This window comes from Symphalangus syndactylus, chromosome 6 (assembly GCF_028878055.3).
Source record: "Symphalangus syndactylus isolate Jambi chromosome 6, NHGRI_mSymSyn1-v2.1_pri, whole genome shotgun sequence".
NCBI classification, from domain to species: domain Eukaryota; kingdom Metazoa; phylum Chordata; class Mammalia; order Primates; family Hylobatidae; genus Symphalangus; species Symphalangus syndactylus.
In genome coordinates this window covers 81,060,415-81,079,601 of record NC_072428.2, presented here as the reverse complement: position 1 = coordinate 81,079,601, position 19,187 = coordinate 81,060,415, and the positions used below count along the sequence as shown (strand labels likewise).

Below are 19,187 nucleotides of genomic sequence, written 5' to 3'. Positions count from 1 at the left end.
AAGAGCACTGTTTACAACACATACGAGTGATCTATTCACATGAGGCTTGATGCAAAACAACAGGAAATATGATCTACTTTTTAAAGCCACACATTAATTCACAAACAGAAAAGTAATATGATACAACGCTGACCTTAGAAGATGCTGGTTTGATTTTTTGTTGTCTTTTTAAAATTTGCTGATGGTTTCTTGGGTAAGGAGGCTTGTTATTTGGGGAAAGGGTCTTCAGCTTTCTGCTGTCCCTGAGCTCTGGTGCAGATTACCAGGGTTCTGCCAGGCGGCTGGATACATAGGCTGCAAGTGGGTGGTTAAGGTGGGTCTATTCACAAACAGGAACACTCCAGCGAGGGCTGGTTTTAAATAGCGGAGAGAGTGGAGTGTTTTTAAATGAGTTCTGTAATAAGGAAAATTAAGAAGGGGAATTCAAACCAAACTGTTCTGCAGAGCTCTGGGAGAGAGACAGGGAAGAGAGGGAAGGGAGAGAAGGGATGTTGGGAAGTGGGAAGGAGAGGAGTTCTGAAGATGAACCCATCTCAGCCAGAAATTTCTTCAGCTGTCCTTCATTTTATGTATTACGCTTCCACACTATCTGAACAAGAGTTCTGAGTTTGAAAGCTACTAGTTTAGTCATTACAAAAGAGACAAAGATCTGTGGAAATGGCTGCTGTTAAAATGTGGAGACGAAATCTTCTGGAGAGATGGATAATGTGGGAAAATGAGGTAAAGCCTAAAGTGCAATGGATTTATTCAAACTCTGTTGCCTAAATGTAAAAGAATAGGAGTGTCCCTGTTGACACAGTGCTGTGCAGCAAAATTCTTCTAAACTGTTAATTACTTTTCAAGGCCCACCCTAAAGGCTACAGGCTTCTCCCCGAACCCACTTTTTTTTTGACGTGGGGGTTCTTTTGAGTGTGGTTCTCTAACAGGTCCTTGCCACATTCTGCCTTGCACTCCAGGTCCAGTGGCTGATGTGTGTCTGTCTCATTTTTCCTACTGGACCTCTTCATAGTGACTAAGCTCTCTTCACAGTGCGTCGAAACCCTTCTATCTTCGTAGGACTCTAAAGATCTAAGATAACTGACATGTCTTATATGTGAAGAAATTAAGTTTAGGCAACAGCTTATTGAATAAGAGGATGCTATTGGTATATAATCAAATTCTAACTGAGTCTTTAAAACAGTTTTCAAATACTTGTTACTGAAAAGCAACAAAGCCTAACCACAAAATCTTCTATTGGTCTAATATAAGAAAACAACACATTTTTGTCTTAACATAGTTATAATATTTTTGTTATTTTATATAATTTATCTATTGCTCTTATCCAGAACCCACAGTGAGTTTAAAGCACCAAAAGTAAAATATCTCAGGTAGGATTTGGTATAATATTTATTTGACTCTCTACCTGTAAAAGTTCTCTTAAATACAGTTTTCTCTGATCTAGTTATTCTTCACATTGCATTTTACTTCTGGAAATTGTGCTTACACATTTAGGTATAATTCATTGGTTTTTTTACCCACCCAAGTTTATTACATATGCACTTTACAAAATTGCTTGACTGAGGAGACACCCATTCATCCAGCTCAGCTTCCAAATGTACTGTTCAACCTTTCACTTTATTTTGTTTTACTTGAAATAAAAATGTACTGCTACTTAGACATCACTGCTGACAGCATAATAAACTAGACAATGAATTAATAATGTCACATAAATATAGGATGCACAGGGCTCTTGGTTTTGACTATATACACACTAGTGATTCCATTTTAAATCAAACCTGAAGACTTAAACTTTTTGTAACCACCACTGAAGAAAAGTGCTTTTTTGTCTTCTTTTTTCTTTCTTTCTTTTTTTGAGACAGAGTCTGGCTCTGTGGCCCAGGCTGGAGTGCAGTGGTGCCATCTCGGCTCACTGCAAGCTCTGCTTTCTGGGCTCAAGCGATTCTCCTGCCCCAGCCTCCAGAATAGCTGGGATTACAGGTGCGTGCCACCACACCCAGCTAATTTTTGTATTTTTAGTAGAGATGGGGTTTCCTGGTGTTGGCCAGGCTGGTCTTGAATTCCTGACCTCAAGTAATCAGCCCGCCTCAGCCTCCCAAAGTGCTGGGATTACAGGTGTGAGCCACAGTGCCTGGTCTTGCCTTCTCTTTTCTTAATATAAAAAACTGACATTTCTAGTTGCAGATGACAAAGTAAGACCCTCCTGGACGATTTGGCTCCTGTGCAGAGAACAACCATAAAACCTGGCCATAATACAAAGAATAATGATCTGAAGGTGTTAAAGTGTGAACAGAAGCAGACAGTTTCTGATGGGGAGTAGCAGCTCACTTACAGAGGTGAGGAGGAGCCAAACTAGCTATATAAGTTCTGTACCTTGATTGTGCTCATTGCTACATTTCAGGAAATAGGACATTTAAGTGTGTAAATTTTATTGGATGTAAATAATGTCTTAATTGAAATCAATATAGGTATAAAACAAACATAGGTATATATAATATGAATATAACATGTATATACTTATATTTGTTTTAACTAAGGCATTAATTAGGGCATTATTACAATATGTGTGTGTGTGTGTTTTAAGTGGCCCCTCTGAATGGCAGATATGGCTTAACCAAACCTTGCCCCAAAGATAGAAGTTATGCTAGGGAAATCATTACATCCGGCGGAAAAAGTTGTTTATGCTAGGACTGATCAGGGATAAAGAAATGGGTTGTCTACAATTATATTCTCTCCCTTCTTTTAACTTCTGTAACCCCTCCCACTGTCATTTTTGCAACTTGCTTTGAATAGATTCCTTTTTTCCCCCTTCTTTCTACCAAACCAGTCTTTGTAAGCAAAAAGAAAATTAGTAACAGATGCAAGCTTATTTTTAATGGTCTACGACCAAATTTTCTGGACTTAAAACAAACACTTTGTCCCCTCAAAAGTTCTCTGAATCCATTAAGATACAGCTGTAGGCTCTCACTATAATTCATGAACTAAAAATAGTTTTGAAAACTAATTGTAAGAAACCACACCATGGAGTTACTCGTTGTATTCTGCTTATTTTTTAATTTTTCTCATCCAGAGAGTAAAGTTTGATTTCACAAACATTTTGAAAGTTTTCTTTCTTTCCTCTTTCTTTCTTTCTTTCTTTCTTTCTTTCTTTCTTTCTTTCTTTCTTTCTTTCTCTAAGCTCTATTCTGATCTCAAGAAAATAAATTTGGGGCAGGCGGTATCTGAAGAGGATATACTGGATTATCCAACAAGGCCTTTTATTATAATTGGCTCTAGTTCAAAGATAGATGTAAAAGCCAAAGGCACAGAATGTTAATTCCAGTAGTTGGAACTCACTTGAGAAGATCTGAATACATTAGTATTAAGTCACAGCACTGGGCTAAATAATTTGCAACCAATTAAGACTTCTAGTATAAAAATTTTCTAGTATAAAAATTTGTTCATTTACCATCCAAGATCCTTCGCAGTGTAAAAACATGAAATCCTCAGTCAATCCCAGAGCCAACAGAATTGACCTTTTGGAAAAGGGGAAGCAAAAAATAAGAAAAGGGAGGTCCTAATTCTAGTTGTGGTTTAGCCATTAAACACTTGATCACTCCGGTTGCAGTTTCTTCTTTGTAAAATGTGGACCCTACACTAATGAGCTCTAAAATCACCGGGAGTTCAACATTGCCACCTCTCACATTCTAACATCTCTCCACTCACCTGGTCTGTAGGAGGTGGCTTCCCCATGGCAGTTCAGTATAAGTTTGGGCTCCAGAATCGAATGACCTAGGTTCAAAATCTGTCTGCTTCAGTTATCAGCCTGTATGACCATGGACAAGTTACTTAATCTTCCTGTGCCTCAATTTCTCCATCTGTAAAATACCTGCAATATTTACCTCAAAGGTTTGTTTGGAACAGTAAAAGAGACAATGTACCTGTGAGGGCTAGCAGAGTGCTTGGCTCACAGTAAGTGCTCAATCAGTGTTCAATTAGTGTTGGCAGCTGTTACCGTTGTTAAATGACCACAGCCGGTCTGGCCTGAACCAGGCGGGACCTGAAGGATGGAAACTGGGGAGCAAACCTGCAACTCCATCTGAGGATACACTTGTAACCAGCAGCTCCACAGCCTCCAAAAACACTGACACTTGTGGCGGCCATCAGATGGCTGGTTACTGGGCTCTGGTTCTGAAGACACATGCACTGCTGGTAACCATACTTGTAACCTTTAAGGTACTCTCCAAATCTGATATCCAGATCTGCAGACCTCATTTCACAGTAGGATCCTTACGGTGAGAATTTATGGCACCACTGGGAGAGGCACCCCTAAGACTTCGCTATCCAGCCAATTAACTATCATGGATAACCACAGGGCTAGTCCTGCTCAGACCTTTCTCCATCATTAGATAATTTTGAATCCTCACTGGGAAACTAAAATTTTTGACTGCATTTCTGTGTCTCAGTTTTCTCTGTTTTTCTAAAATGATAATAATTATGTTCCCCTGATGTGGGATTAAGAGAGAAAATAAAAATTATATCTTGATTTATACATTAAGGCAATTTACGAAGTAAGATCTAGGGAATACGTTTGAAGTTCTTTATTTTGCATCTTCCTTCAATATTTTCTCCTTTTGTTAGGGTTCTTTCTTCTTCCTTTTCCATGACTAGGTTCCTGGAACTGAGGTCAGCAAAGTATGACCGGCAGGCCAAACCCAGACCACAGCCTGTTTTGGTAAATAAGGTTTTTATTAGAACACGGCTACACCCATTTGTTTATGGATCATGTATGGTGGCTCTGGGGATACAGGGACAGAGTTGAGTAGCTGTGGCTCTCAAAGCCTGAAATATTTACCAGCTGGCCCTTAACAGAAACAGTTTGCTGACTTGTGGCCTAAAACACAGTGAGTTGATAGTAGATAGCCTATATGACTGTTTGCTTGAATAAATGATAATGATCATTTCATTCAATGTCCAGCAAATATTTAATAAATGCCTCTAAGTGCCCGGCACTATGCCAGGTTCTGAACATACAATAAGTTGGGACTCCAATGTGAAGATGACAGACAGGGCCCCTCCCCTTATGGTGTGTACAGTTTAGTGGGGGAAGATAGAAAAGGATTATCCAAACAATTACTTATTTACCGTTGTGATGAGTGTTTACAGTGGAAAAAAGTACACAGTGCTGGGAGAGTATATAAAAGGAAGATCTAACCATATCTCAGGAACTCCTCCCTAAGCAACTGCCATTTAATTTAAGCTCAGGCCTGAACGTGGATTTCCTGGTTCTGAATTATTAGGGAAAGCAAGGGTTCCCTGATGCCAGAAGAAATGCAAATGGATTTCAGTATGTTTTCCAGTTTGTGCTTACTCCATCCATCTATCTGGCTATGTAGTGCAAAGAATGTTAAAAAGTTCAAGATGCTTGATTTTTCAGCCTTATATATAACAGGAAAGCCAAGCAAATAAATAATTTTAAAACCAACAACGTGAAAATCATAACCCATGTTTAGTTGCTAAAGGCCAGACATCAACACATGACCAAGAGGCACTTCTTCAATCAGCTCCATTCTTTAAGCATGGCAAGTCAAAGCCTAATTTGAGCCTAAATTGAGTAACATTAATTTTCACACTTGGGGAGGAGATTTGATTGAACATAAACAGATGCCCTGCAGGCTGTGCGCACTTCTGGTTGTCATGTAGGTCTGAAGTTTCTCAGTGCTGCCTGTCAAGGTTGATCAAGTGGGCTTAAGCACTCACATGCTTTGCTTTCCAAAGTCAGTGAGGCTCAGTAAACCACGCAGGCATTCTTTGGGAACACGGCCCACTCTCCTACCCTGAAAGTTGGCAGGTCCTTCTGGAGAAGGTGCATGCCAAAATAGATGCAAGAAGGCAGGGAGAAGTGTTGCAGAATACATGTATTTTATAGACTCTGCTTCACGTTTCCTATCACTGGTTAGCCCTCAGAGCTCTGGCGGCTAAATTGGGAGATTCATTCTTCTATTACTTTAAAGGAAATAGAGCTGCAGGTAGATTAAGCATCTAACTTCAGGTCTCTGAGCCTGTTAGTAAGACACCAGGACTCAGGAGATGTGGCAGCTGATCCAAGACAATTTGCTGGAGCCTGGACCCACAAAACTTTGATTTTTAGAACTGCATAGTCCTACTACATGTAAGGGTCATTTTCAGGAGAATCAGTTAAGACAATTTTCTTGATCAAAATAATGTCACCCTGGCAGGCTTCTTCGACAATCCTTCCTCTTTGCTCATGGTGCAGATCTGCAGTGTCCAGCATGGCCTATGGATTGGTTGGTGTGAGCACCTGGCCAGTTGTTACCAAAACCTTTATACACCAGGCCAATTCTCACCTCCAACATATCCACAGCAGGGTAAATGGGAAGGAGTTAAAGGAGCCAAAAATGGACTATACTAACATCACCTTTCTTGAGAAATACTATTGTTCTTAATAATGAAAGACTCCTATTATCTGGATATTCTTCTATTCTAAAAAAAAAAAAAAAAAAAAGGAAGGAAGAAAGAATGCAAAAAAAGAAATTCAGCTATTTTTAAATTGCTTTTATTCTGATAGTAGTTTAATAATTTTGCCCTAATGTCTTGAAATAACATAGGATTACCTAGAGCTTCTCTCAACATGACTGGAACATTGAGTTTAAAAGAATATTTTGACACTGATGCTGCATAAAGATAATTTCAAGCCTATTGTCACCAGGACTTTCCACTTTTATTCATTCTCTCAATAAACATTTATTGAATGCCAGGTACATGAAGATGCAAGGGGTTTTGGTAGGGGATGAATACTGGTGAAGAACGTCTATAGTTCTCCCACTTAGTGGGGTGTCACCCAAATAAATCATGACCTTACAGGATGCAGAATAAATGCTGTAACAGGAGCTTCACCCCAAGGAACCCAGAGTCAGGAGCAGCTGCAAGCACTAGTGCTGGTTGGCCCATGAGAGGCGGTAAATCAGTGTGTTCACATGTGACAACATCTAGCCTTCCTTCCTAATGTTGCTTGATAGAAACCCACAGCATCTGATGTAATGAAACCTAATAATTCAAAATAATCTCCTTATGCTCTATGTGGGTCAACAGAATAAATGTTTATGTCATCTTAATTTCTGATGTGTGGTTCACAAAAGACCTTATAGAAACACAAAAACCAGGAGGGATTTTCTTTTAGGAAATGATTTTAGTCTCTAGAACCTAACTATAAGAGACAGAAAACAAAAACAACTAAAATAAGATTCAAGGGTAAGATGATGATTGCCAGCCAGCTACATTGAAAACAGCAAATTATTATTTTTAAAACAATATGGTCCAACACATTTTTTTCCGTTAATTTTTAGACCCGCAAGAATTTTAAGGGAAATCAAATGCATATAGTTCTGACTCATTTACACCCATGACTCATCAATATGTTGTTTTAAACAAATCATTGAATGTCCAAGAAATCTTCTGTTTTTAGAGAGGCACATCATTTAACAGCCAGAATCTTAACACAAACTTGAGTTTAACCAGATATGTTGAACCTGCAGTGTCCAGCAAATACCAAAGCGGTGGAGATAGGCTTTTGTGCAACCTTTAAACATGACTTGGGTTTATCCCAGAATAACACAAACATGCCAGAGCCGATCAGGTCCCACTCAATTCAAGAATACAACAAAGCTCCAACATATCTATTTAAAAACCCCAATAAAATGAAATTTCATTTCTACCAGTTCAGTTTCTTCACATCTAATATTTTATTTTTGGCTTTCTGGCCTAGAGCTGATGGGAATTCTGCAGCGCTATCCATTTTTGAAATAAACAGTTTTAAAAAGTTTCCGTGATGAGAAGACACAGCTAAGAATGGTAAGAGGTATTTCCAGGGGTTCTGCCTTTAGCAGACAGTAACCTGCCTCTGGTATGCATGTGTGTATGTGACAAACAAATGGGAAAAATGAGAACCTTAGTTAAGTTGAGGGACAAAGAAGCCCGAGTTTCTCACAGCCAGACCAATCAGGAGTTGGCTAGAGGCCCTGGTTTTCAGGAGCAATTTGGCTTTGACATCACCATCCTATAAGCTATAAAAACATTTGGAAAAACAAACAAGCAAGACCAGAAAATTCACAGACAAACAAAAAGCTGAATTCCTCCAAAGAGAATGTTACAATACCATGAGGTGACAGGGGAAAAAAATACCTCAAGGGCATCAAGCTCCTAAGCACTTAATTCTTCAAGATTTTTTGTATAGACAAATCTCATGACCAGGAGGAGTACAATGAGCCTGTTTCATGTCCACTTCAGTCTTTAGAATTAAGTAGTAATTACCCAGGCAGTCCACCAAGGCCTTCATAAAACTCTAACTGAAGAGCAGAGTTCAGTTTTTAGAAGAAAACTACCCTGAGCAGAGGGAAATGTTTAAATCTGGCCAGGAAGGAGCGAGATCTTTCAAGTCCCAACTGCTGCTTGAACTGCAAGGGTTGTTTGGGTGTTCGTAGACTTGGATGGCTAGTTTCCGTGCGAACACCTAGCAAAAAAGCTGAGCCTGTTATTCTCTACTTCCCCCTTCCCTCTGACTCTCCCATTGCCAAGGTGGCTGGCAGAAGCTTCACAACCTAACGTGGGCTTCTTGGTATGTATTACCCCAAGATATAACTTTTTTTTTTGAGACGGAGTCTTGCTCTGTCACCCAGACTGGAGTGCAGTGGCGCGATCTCAGCTCACTGCAAGCCCCGCCTCCCAGGTTCACGCCATTCTTCTGCCTCAGCGCCCCACCCCGAGTAGCTGGGACTACAGGCGCCCGCCACCACGCCCAGCTAATTTTTTGTATTTTTAGTAGAGACAGGGTTTCACCATGTTATTCAGGATGGTCTCGATCTCCTGACCTCATGATCCGCCTGCCTCGGCCTCCCAAAGTGCTGGGATTACAGGCGTGAGCCACTGCGCCCCGCCCGAGACATAATTTTTATTGCAGTCTTGCCTTTCTTTTAACCAAGTGCTAGAATCCCAAAAAAACCTCACTTGAAAAGGATGGCTTCCCTTAAGTGGGCAATATTTATAATTATAATCACTAGGTGTTTGAAATTTACTCTAACAATAGGGTTTCTGAAAAAATATACAGATAATGGAACACATTAATAACTAGGAAGAGAGGCAGTAATTCATGCCTGCCATTCTGTACCCACATGCTAAAATGAAAGCCTGACAGAGAGCACCATCCAACCTTCTGAGTATCTTTGCACCTATTGTTATACCTGCTCATTGAGCTGTGGGTTGCAAGGTGAGATGACAAACATGTTCAAACCTTAAGTCATTATCTAATCCCAACCTCCTCCTCCTGCATTTTATTGGTAAAGGGTGATCATCCGTCCAGCTACTCCAGTCACATCCCTTTCTCTCACTGCCATTATTCAATTGGTCAACCAAGTCCTACTAACCTGTCATTTGTTTATCTGTCCCCTACTCTCCTTGCTATTTCCACTGGCCTAGTTCATGACCTCTCCATCTCCTCCCCAGATACTGTACTGAAATACCTGCTAACTAGTCTCCTTGCCTCTAGGATAGTCCCTCATGAATTTCTCCTCTGCTCTGCCTCCCAAGTTAGCTGCCTAAATATGTGCCTTGGAAACAATGAAATCATACTCATAATTTGAAGAAAATATTGGTGAATATTATTATAACCTAGGAGGGTAAAAAGTATTTCTAAGCAGGACAGAAAACCTAGAAGGCATAAATATGGTCACTTAAAAATGTCTTCTATAAGATAAAGAACAAAGATTAAAAACAACTGGAGAAAATATCTGTGACATATATATGTGGGGGAAATGCTAATTTACTTAATAAAAGAATTCTTACAACTCACTAAGAAAACAAACTAACTATAAATTTGAAATAACATCTTGAGTCCATCCCTTGGCCACACTAGGAGAGGAAAAACTAATGTAAATAATTATAAAGCTGTGAAGGCACAAAGTGTCCTGCAAAGATTAGGTGTGAGAAAATTGGTTAGGTATCACCATTACCAAACCTGCTTCAAATGCTCTGCCTAGATTCAATTACATTACATATCGACACTGAGATCCTTTAAGCAGTTGAAAAATGCCTGTGGTCTCTTGTGTTTGCCTTCAGAACGCAAGTGGAGCATATTTGCACAGAACAAATAATTCCCTGTCAAGCTAGAAGGGCTTCTTTGCTTGATAACTGATGTTTCAGCTTTGAGCCAGAAGGTTAAAGTCTTTCTAAAGAACATTTCTGAGTTCACACAGCACTAAACCCTATTACTCCATTATTCCATACCAGCCCTGGCTGGGAGGCCAGAACAATGCCCATCAGGTGAAACTGACTGGCTTTTCCATTTTGACCTGAACTAAGTGATCAAATTATGTCCCTTGGCAAGAAGGCAAAGTATCCACAGCGTGTACAACACTGGCATTGCTGACATACCTGCCAAAGACACTAACTATACCTAGGCATGCGGTCATCCAGAAGTAACGTGTCACGATCTTAAATGCAAGTAGTAAAGACAACTCACCTTTCAAATGAAACTGAGGTGAGATCTCTTGCACACATAGGAAGAGATATAAGATAAATTTTGTTACAAAAGCAAGTAATTCAAAGTGCTGATATAGCCTTTTATGTGAATCTGGAACATGGGCCAATCAACTGAGACCACAAAGGAATCCCAGGCAAAAGCCCTAGATAGTATTAGTGTCCATTTGCAAAAAACGGAATTTAAAAAATAGAGCTAGTATTAATAGCTGGAATGCAATCATGAAATCAATCTGGGGGACACACAAGAGGTTAAACCTAACCAAACAGTATTGGAGATTAGAAAATTTAACCAATTATTTTCCAGTCTTTAAAATGTAGGGCTGCATGGAGGAACGCACACATCAGAAGACCACGATCATAAGACAGATGGCTAGTGCCTGAATACATTACTTTTTGTTGTTCTGAATTGTCTTAACTTTGTGAGCACTTACTCATAATCTTACTGAGAATTATGATATAGATATGAATTTAATTTTCAAAACAGCTTTAAAAAAAGTTGGATTTTTGAATTTCTGGCTAGTGCAATGAATCTGCAGAAATTCAAACCTTGACCAATGGTTTCTCAAAATCCATTTGATTCTATCATTTGCCTCTGCTAAAATTAATAAAATATTCTCTCAATAAATCAAGGCTTACAAAGCCACTGTTCATTATTCCTGGCTGAAATGGGCTCAGTGGCTTCTGGAAATGAGTGTCACGCATAGAGATACATAATGCGATCACTTAGATGGCTTGCACACTGGCAAGGGGCAGCCAGTCTAGAACTCCACAACCTACACGAGGACAAAACCTCCCTAGAGAGAACCAAACCCCACCACTAGGCCGCCTTCTGTTTCCTGAAGAAAAAGGGTTGTAACTTATCTGAAGTAGTGAGTGCCAGGACATGCTGTGATGTTGCTATTGCTTGAAGGGTATTATAGAGAGAGACAGAGAAACTGTAGGTCAGAGGGACAGAATAAACATCACTAAAGCAACACATAGTGACCTCAGCTTTGTCTCGGGCAGACCTAGGAGGGCCTCATCTGAGGTCAATAGGTTGTATGCTAAATTAACAAACAAAAAGCAAACAGCACAAAACCCACTTGAAACTAATATGATTCTTCCCTCAGGACCCCGTTTTTAAACAAACAAACTTTGGGATAAATAAATAAGTGGAGACTCACTCTGGGAAGCATAATGCCCCTCTGCAGCTTTGTCTTCATGCCCTTCATATTCCCTGCTGGACAGTTGCCTGTTGGCAGTCTCTAGTCGATCTATGAACAAAGAGGAAATGATTACAAAGAAATGTATATGGATTGAAGTCATCATCTAACCAAGAAATGAAATAAGTGCCAAGAGCTGGGGAGGAAGAGATGCTCAGGCAGGAGCCCAAAACTGAACAACTTGGGGACAGACAGTAACTATGTCCCAAAATATCAAAAGAAAAGGCTTCAGATGCCACACTGTGTCTTTATGCGATCTAATGCCAAATAATATGCACGAGCAGCAGGCAGCTAGGGACAGGTACTGAGAAAAACCACCTCACTGCCTCCAAGGCCAGCAAATCTGATTTGAAGTGTTCACAAAGACAGTCTCCTTGGCCTCAAACCCAGCCCTAGTCTAATCTTGATCATCAGCTGTAAATTTTAGCCAGTGATAGCTCTCTGTATCTCAGAATCAAAGAAAAAAAAAAAAAAGAATACCAAAAAGTCAAAATGACCTAATGTATGAAGACTCTACACAGCAAGTTCTATGTTTGCTCAAACCACTTGGTAAATCTTTAATTATTCAATAAATAATCCAACTCAACAAGTATTCACTGGATGCAGATGACACCCAACCCAAAAGAGTTTGTAGCAACAAAAAAGGTGGGATCTAGCTACTGGGTACTACCAGGACATTGAGTGTTTTGACATATGAAGCAACTGAAAATGGCTTGGCTGAAGGTGAAGTAACATTTATAGGTTAACTCATTGTGCATATCGGAGATTGCCAAAATCCAGCAGCAGGTGGCTCCTATCTTTCAGCGAGTTTATTGTCTACTTATTTCACAACTGTGGGGATTTTTTCCCCCTGGGGGAAAATATGTCTAGCTCTGTCTTCTATTGTTCACCTAGCAATAGTTAGGTGCTGCTTTTCAAAGTGTGCTACCAAATGACAGCCCCATGTGGTTGTGTGTCTAACGTTGATCTTTTCAAACATTTGGATTCTCATAGCCATGAATCGCGGTTGAGTACTTTTAAAGCAAGAAGGAGCCACAAACAGAATCCCTTCCTTTGACAGACTCATGCATACAGGCTGTCACTTCCAAAGCTCGATGCTGCAATATACAACCCACAAGGCAGAAAAGAACAATTCTGCTTTTTGAGCACACCTCTTCCTTCCCCAGATGGTTGAAATATACAAGATTATCCAACACAGGTAGACTAGCACTTGTGGCAAAGCACTCTGGCCCTGAAGTCGTGCTTTTAGCTACACAGGTAGTTTAGGTAGAGAGAACACGAATAAACATGCCTCGGAGGTCTCTGTTGAAATCATGAAGTCTTCTAATCTCGCCTTCCAATTTGTTTCTCATTGCCTTGTCCAGTGACTCTCGCTTGGTGGTAGACTTGACCAGACTTTCATAGGCTTCCGAAATTCTCTGAAGTTCTTTTTCAAACTAAAAGAAAGAACTGGCATTAAAGTGGTACCTTTGACATTCATGCTGGTGTCTTGGTAAAACGGATTCTTCGACATTGCCAGTGTGAAGGCTGTATCTTCAATGCAGTCTTTCTGCATCTCAAGTTTCATGTGTACCAAACTGTATAATCGATTTCACTCCCCCACTTGCTCTCTAAAGACTACATTAGGATCTTGTAAATTACAGGCTCACAAGTCTGGCCAAACTGTCTGATGTCACCTTGTAAAAGTCCCTCTGTACCAATATTAGAAAGGGGTAAATCTAAACATAACTTAAACCTCTTACACTTTTAATGGCAATTTATAGCTATTATGATTATTCCCAGTTAACATCAGGAAAATATTAAAGTACAAAAAAAGAAAGGACTATAATTAGAACCCAAGTTTCCAGACTCCAAGTACAGTGCACTTTACAGAGACACTCCTATCTGTCCCCAAAGGAACATAAAATCCACTGGAGGAAAGCCTTCATTACCTAGTATTTTTATTCCTTTGTCTATAAAATTATCTATATGGTGCAGTGGCTCACGTCTGTAATCCCAGCACTTTGGGAGGCTGAGGGGGGTGGATCACCTGAGGTCAGGAGTTTGAGCAGTCTGGCCAACATGGTGAAACCCTGCCTCTACTAAAAATACAAATATTAGCCAGGCATGGTGATGGGTACCTGTAACCCCAGCTACTTGGGAGGCTGAGGTGGGAGGATCGCTTGAGCCTGGGAGGCGAAGGTTGCAGTGAGCAAGATCACGTCACTGCACTCCAGCCTGGGGCAACACAGTGAGATTCCATCTCACCAAAAAAAAAAAAAAAAGAGGTTTAATGGACATGTACATGTACCTAATCATAAACAAATATATCACAGACGATCTCTTTATATTCAGGAATTAATAGCCAAGAAATTAAAACCATTTAAAAAATATTTCACTAAATCAAAAACTACCTGGGGAAGCCTTTAATCTATGGCACATATAAACTGATAACAAGTAGCTCTATTCTAACAGGAGTTTGATATAATAGTGTGATTTTGATGTAGATATCAATAAATCCCATTGTACTGTTATGTAGCATAAATGCAAGAGAAAGGGTAAAGACCAGGTGAGGGTACCTGCAAACACGGATGGATGCTTGGTGAGATGCTGCTAAGGTCAGAATCAAAGGCAAAGCTGATGGGGTTGAAAGCACTAGTGCCCTTCACTGGGTGCCAGATCAGAGCCATGTTTTCAGTCCTTCCATAGGACAGCAATGGCACCAGGAGCCAGGGACCCTCTTTTCTGAGCCCCAACTGCCCAGATCAGAAAGTCCTGCCAAGACTCCTACAAATAATACGTATCTGAACAGATATTCATTGTTTGCTTACATGTCAGGTGTTTTTCCACATGCCGAGGATACAGAAATAGGGACAGCAATTCCTGGCCTTTAGGAGCTAGGAGTCTTAAGTTGGCCTGTAAATATTACAAAGAAATGGTAGTCCAGGAATGAGGGCAAGGTAGAAGTGGCAGGAGGTAGGGCCAAAAGGAAGGACTTTAAATTATGGGCAGGGGAGGCTTAGTGGGGGTGAGAGATACTGGGGAAGGAAGATTATAACTCTGATCTCATCCAAGTTTTTATAGAGACAAAACTAACAGATGGGGTTGGAGGGTGGGGGTTTATCGGAGAGGATGTAGAAGAGATATCCAGGTAAAAAGCTAATGTAAATAGCTCAATGACAGATGACAAGGGCCTGAACTATGACACTAAAAGGGCAAATTCCAAAGACACTAATGAGTAGAATCAACAGGTTTTGGTGACTGGGTGCAGAGAGTAAGGAAGAAAGCAAGCAAATACAACATAAACATTCACAGCTCAGAAGATGGGGTAAGGAGACTTAACCAAGATAAATGATTGTAAGAGAAACAAGCTCACTAAAGAAAGAAAACCAGTCTGGGTTTGGAGATTCCATGTTTGAGGAACCCGCTGCAAATATTGGCGAAGATTTCCAGTTAGCAGATGAACATACAAGTCTAAAAGCCAGGAGAGTGGCTGGGGTGTCCTTAATGTACAGATGACAGATGACATCAGAAAGCAGAGACCACTCAGGGAGGTAAACAGAAGATTAGAAGGCCAAAAAAGCATTCACGCCAAAGGAGGGGCAGGGCACCAGGGAAAAAGACCGAAGCCAGTGGAGCCGTAGGAGCCTAGAAGCCAAAAACTTAAAGGAATGAGAGATACTGTGGTCAGCGCCCTCAGAGGTTACAGAGTAGCCAGGATACGGCTGAGAAGAGGCTGATGAACAGGCTGGAGAGCACGGGGGCTTCTGCTTAGCGGCAGCCAACTGGAGCGGAGCTGAGATAGCCAAGGTTCCTTTCGGTACCACCTTATGTTCCCAAAGGACTCCTTACACCAGAGTTGGTTCTTCCATGGTCCCCTCATTCCAACAAGGCCTTTCTGATTCGTCCACAGATATCATGAACCTCTGGTAATGCAGCAGCACAGAGGACAGTATGTCCTAAATCCTGTTCATAGCCTTATCATGAAATATGATCCTGTCTTTAAATTTTATTTACAAAAGAGATGGCTCCCAGACACACTAACACTTCTTTGCTGATTTTATCTATAAAAGGTGGCCTTTGTTTTCAGACAGCTGGGCATGTCACAGGAACAGTCCCCATCAAGACCAAAGAGCATCATCAAGTCACCAGGGAAGCTGAGAGTACCACACACTCTGAGGCATCCACCATGAGAGTGGTGTTCAGGCTTCCAGTCCAGGACAACTAGCGAGGCTTCCTTAACTACACCCACAGGGACCCTTCCCTTGGTCTGATTTTGTAGTATTTTTTATCTGTTGTATTTCCCTCATTGGAATTCTAATCTGCATCTGCACTTTGCGGCTCTGATTCGACTACTAACTCCTTGAGGGTAGAATAGCTCTTACTGTCCTAGAACTACGCCTTGCCCATGACAAAATACCGACTGATTAGTTAATCTTTAAATGTATAACTTCTAAAGACAGACTTGGACACTGAATCATGCATTCTTTCCTTTACCCAAAGAACTTCCCTCTGCATACTGTCAAAGGAAACTTCAGGATCCCTACCACAATATAGTTTACTATCTCAAATCCTAAAACAATCAAGACCTGACATAAGGTTATGTGCTTAGAAGGGACCTAGAAAAAAAACAAGGGTCTTAGTTCAGAACAAGGTAATTCCTATGAGAACTGATAGCTGTAATGACAGAGAAAGACCAATCCCCTTCAGTGGATGCTATGGATATGGTTTGTCCCCACCAAAACTCATGTTGAAATTTGATTCCCAGTGTGGTGACATTGGGAGGTGGGGCCTAGTGGGAAGTGTTTGGGTCATGGGGGCGGGTCCCTTGTGAATGGCTTGGTGCCTTTCTCGCAGTAGTGAGACTAGACTGGATTTTGCAGGAATAGATTAGTTCCCATGACAGCAGGTTGTTATGAAGAAAGACGTGCTCTTCACGTTTTGCCTCTTTATACATGTCCGCTTCCCCTTTGACCTTCTGCCATGTTGTGACACAGCATAAAAGCCCTCGCTGGAAGCCAAGAAGATACCAGCGTCATGCTTCTCAAACTTCCCAGCCTGCAGAATCATGAGCTAAATAAATCACTTCTCTTTATAAATTACCCAGTCTCAGATATTCAGTTATAACAACACAAAAGGGAATAAAAAAGTATGATTACAGAGGACAGAGTTATGAGTAAATGTAGGAAGTTAAATAGATGCAGGGTTTTTTTGACAGTCTCACTCCATCATCTAGGCTGGAGTGCAGTAACACAATCTCAGCTCACTGCAAACTCCACCTCCTGGGTTCAAGTGATTCTCATGCCTCAGCCTCCAGGGCAGCAGGAATTACGGGGTGCATCACCATGGCTGGGTAATTTTTGTATTTTTTTTTTTTTTAGTAGAAATGGGGTTTCACCATGTTAGCCAGGCTGGTCTCGAACACCTGATCTCAAGTGATCCGCCTGCCTTGGACTCCCAAAGTGCTGGGATTACAGGCGTGAGCCACCGCACCCAGCCAAGATGTAGATTTTGACTTAACATAAAGAAACATTTCCTAACTACATTTTCCAGAAGTGTAGTATACCCATTAGTGAGCTTCTCTTCTCTGGAAGCATTCAAGTAAAAGATGAATACCTCCTTTCAGAGAATGACACAAGGATTACTAAGGAAAGGGAAGTTGAAGTAGACTCATTTTAAGAATTTTTAAACTAAAGCTTTTTATTTCTAACTATACACTCCTTCAGAGTAAAACCACACCTTCTTCTTTCTATTTCTCCATGTTCAGAACATCTTAAGCACCCTCTGATATTTGTTAAAGACACAGGGAGGGTTAGACAGGCTGGTTTGATACAAAAACTATCCAGACCGGCTCAGACTCTGAGTACAGTGCAGGGGGGGAGTCCCAGTTTACCTTCCCAGCTCTCATTCTCCTTTTCGGCCTAGGTGTCAGGGAGCTCTTAGGCCAGGCCATAAGAATTCCTGCAATCACAGAAATACACTCAATGTCCCAGAGACAGAACTACAAGCAGAGCAGAAAGCCCTGCATGACTTTCACTGGCACTGTTGTAATAAGCAAATGGACAGAGAAGGCCCTGAGAAAATCTCAGCCATTCCAAGCTCCAGATACTGGCTTTTTCCCCTGAGCACCTTCATGTGCAACACTCAGGGATGCACAGGACCAAAGAAAGGCCTGCTGTGCAAGCCACAGACTGCCCAATCAAAGCCACCTTTGTTTCACTCACAAAAGAGGGTCTTCACTAAAGCAAGCCTGGGGTAACTGTTAATGCTTGGCCCTCTCCCATCAAGTGCTCGTCTATTCCCTGATGGCTTTCAAGGCCAACCCGCTCAACAGCCCACAGTCTGGCCCTGGTAGAAACTCCATCGTTAATTACATTTCAGGGAAACCGGGAGGAAAAAGATGCAAAAAACATAACCAAAAGGAAAAATTGAAAACAACATCTCTTTCTGGGGGTCCTCGACCATCATTCCAACATTAACAGTGATAATCACTACCTTGAGCCTCTTTGGAAACAGGGTCTTCATATCTAGGCTGGGATTTGATAGTCTCTGAATGTAATCGTTCTCTTCTGCTGTGTTCCTGGCACAGTATGCATAGGCTAAATTCTGCAATTAAAAATTCATCTATTTTTAGTTTTGCCCTTACAATGCATCTCTGCAAGGGCCAAAACGTTCCCAATGCTGCGAGGAACTCAGATGGGATGAAACTGTGGGCATAGCAGGGTCATATCCTACAACATCGTGCAGCAAAACAGGGGTCACATCCATGCCAGGAGAACTGGCAGCTATCATCCCTGAGAAGCAAAGTTTTCACCCCATCTGACCACCCTCTCCCCAGACCTAAGGCTCAGGCAGCTACACCGAGTGGCAAGGCTGGGGATGAGGGAAGATCTGGGAATAGGGTGACCTTAGGAATGCAAGGCACAAAATGTTATGTCATGAAGTTCATGCAACTCTTGTGTCTCTTGGTCCTAGTTGTTGAGAACAGCTATCCAACTTGTGATGAGTATGCAAGTATCCATCAAAATCTGAGGTTTTGAATCAATAATTCTGGTTTTACATATGACTGATTAATGTAGTACAGTAAGTCCTCATGTAACATCACTGATAGGTTCTTGGAAACTGCAACTTTAAGTAAAATGACACATAGCAGGCCCCCAAATAACATCATTTCTTTCAACATCATTTCATTGTGATGTTGATGAGGAAAAAATTGGCTTTGCTTAAAATTGTAGCTTCCAAGAACCTACTGATGATATTAAGTGAGGACTTACTGTACTTGTAGAACAATTTATAACATTCAAGGGACTGAAAAAGTTTTGGGTTCCAGAAGGGACACAGCTTTTGATTTGTCTCCTCTTCCAGAAGTCATCAAAATCCTTTAGGCCACAACTTTTAAGAACCATCCTCTGTGCAGGAATACTGAGACACTGGGAGATTAAGCCACTTTAGTTTTCAAAATGGAAATGGGCATCA

General features: G+C 41.0%; 1 protein-coding gene across 13 annotated transcripts in view; it reads right to left on the bottom strand.

Moving 5' to 3' along the window:
- AMOTL1 (angiomotin like 1) overlaps positions 1 to 19,187 on the bottom strand; it is a 136,757-nt gene that overhangs the window by 34,143 nt on the left and 83,427 nt on the right. For all 13 annotated transcript variants that reach the window (XM_055283313.2, XM_055283310.2, XM_055283315.2 and 10 more), the window contains 2 exons: positions 13,024 to 13,168; positions 11,694 to 11,783 (listed from right to left, as the gene is read on the bottom strand). In XM_055283313.2, the coding sequence (XP_055139288.1) occupies positions 11,694 to 11,783; positions 13,024 to 13,168 (235 nt within the window). The remainder of the gene's footprint in view (positions 1 to 11,693; positions 11,784 to 13,023; positions 13,169 to 19,187) is intronic.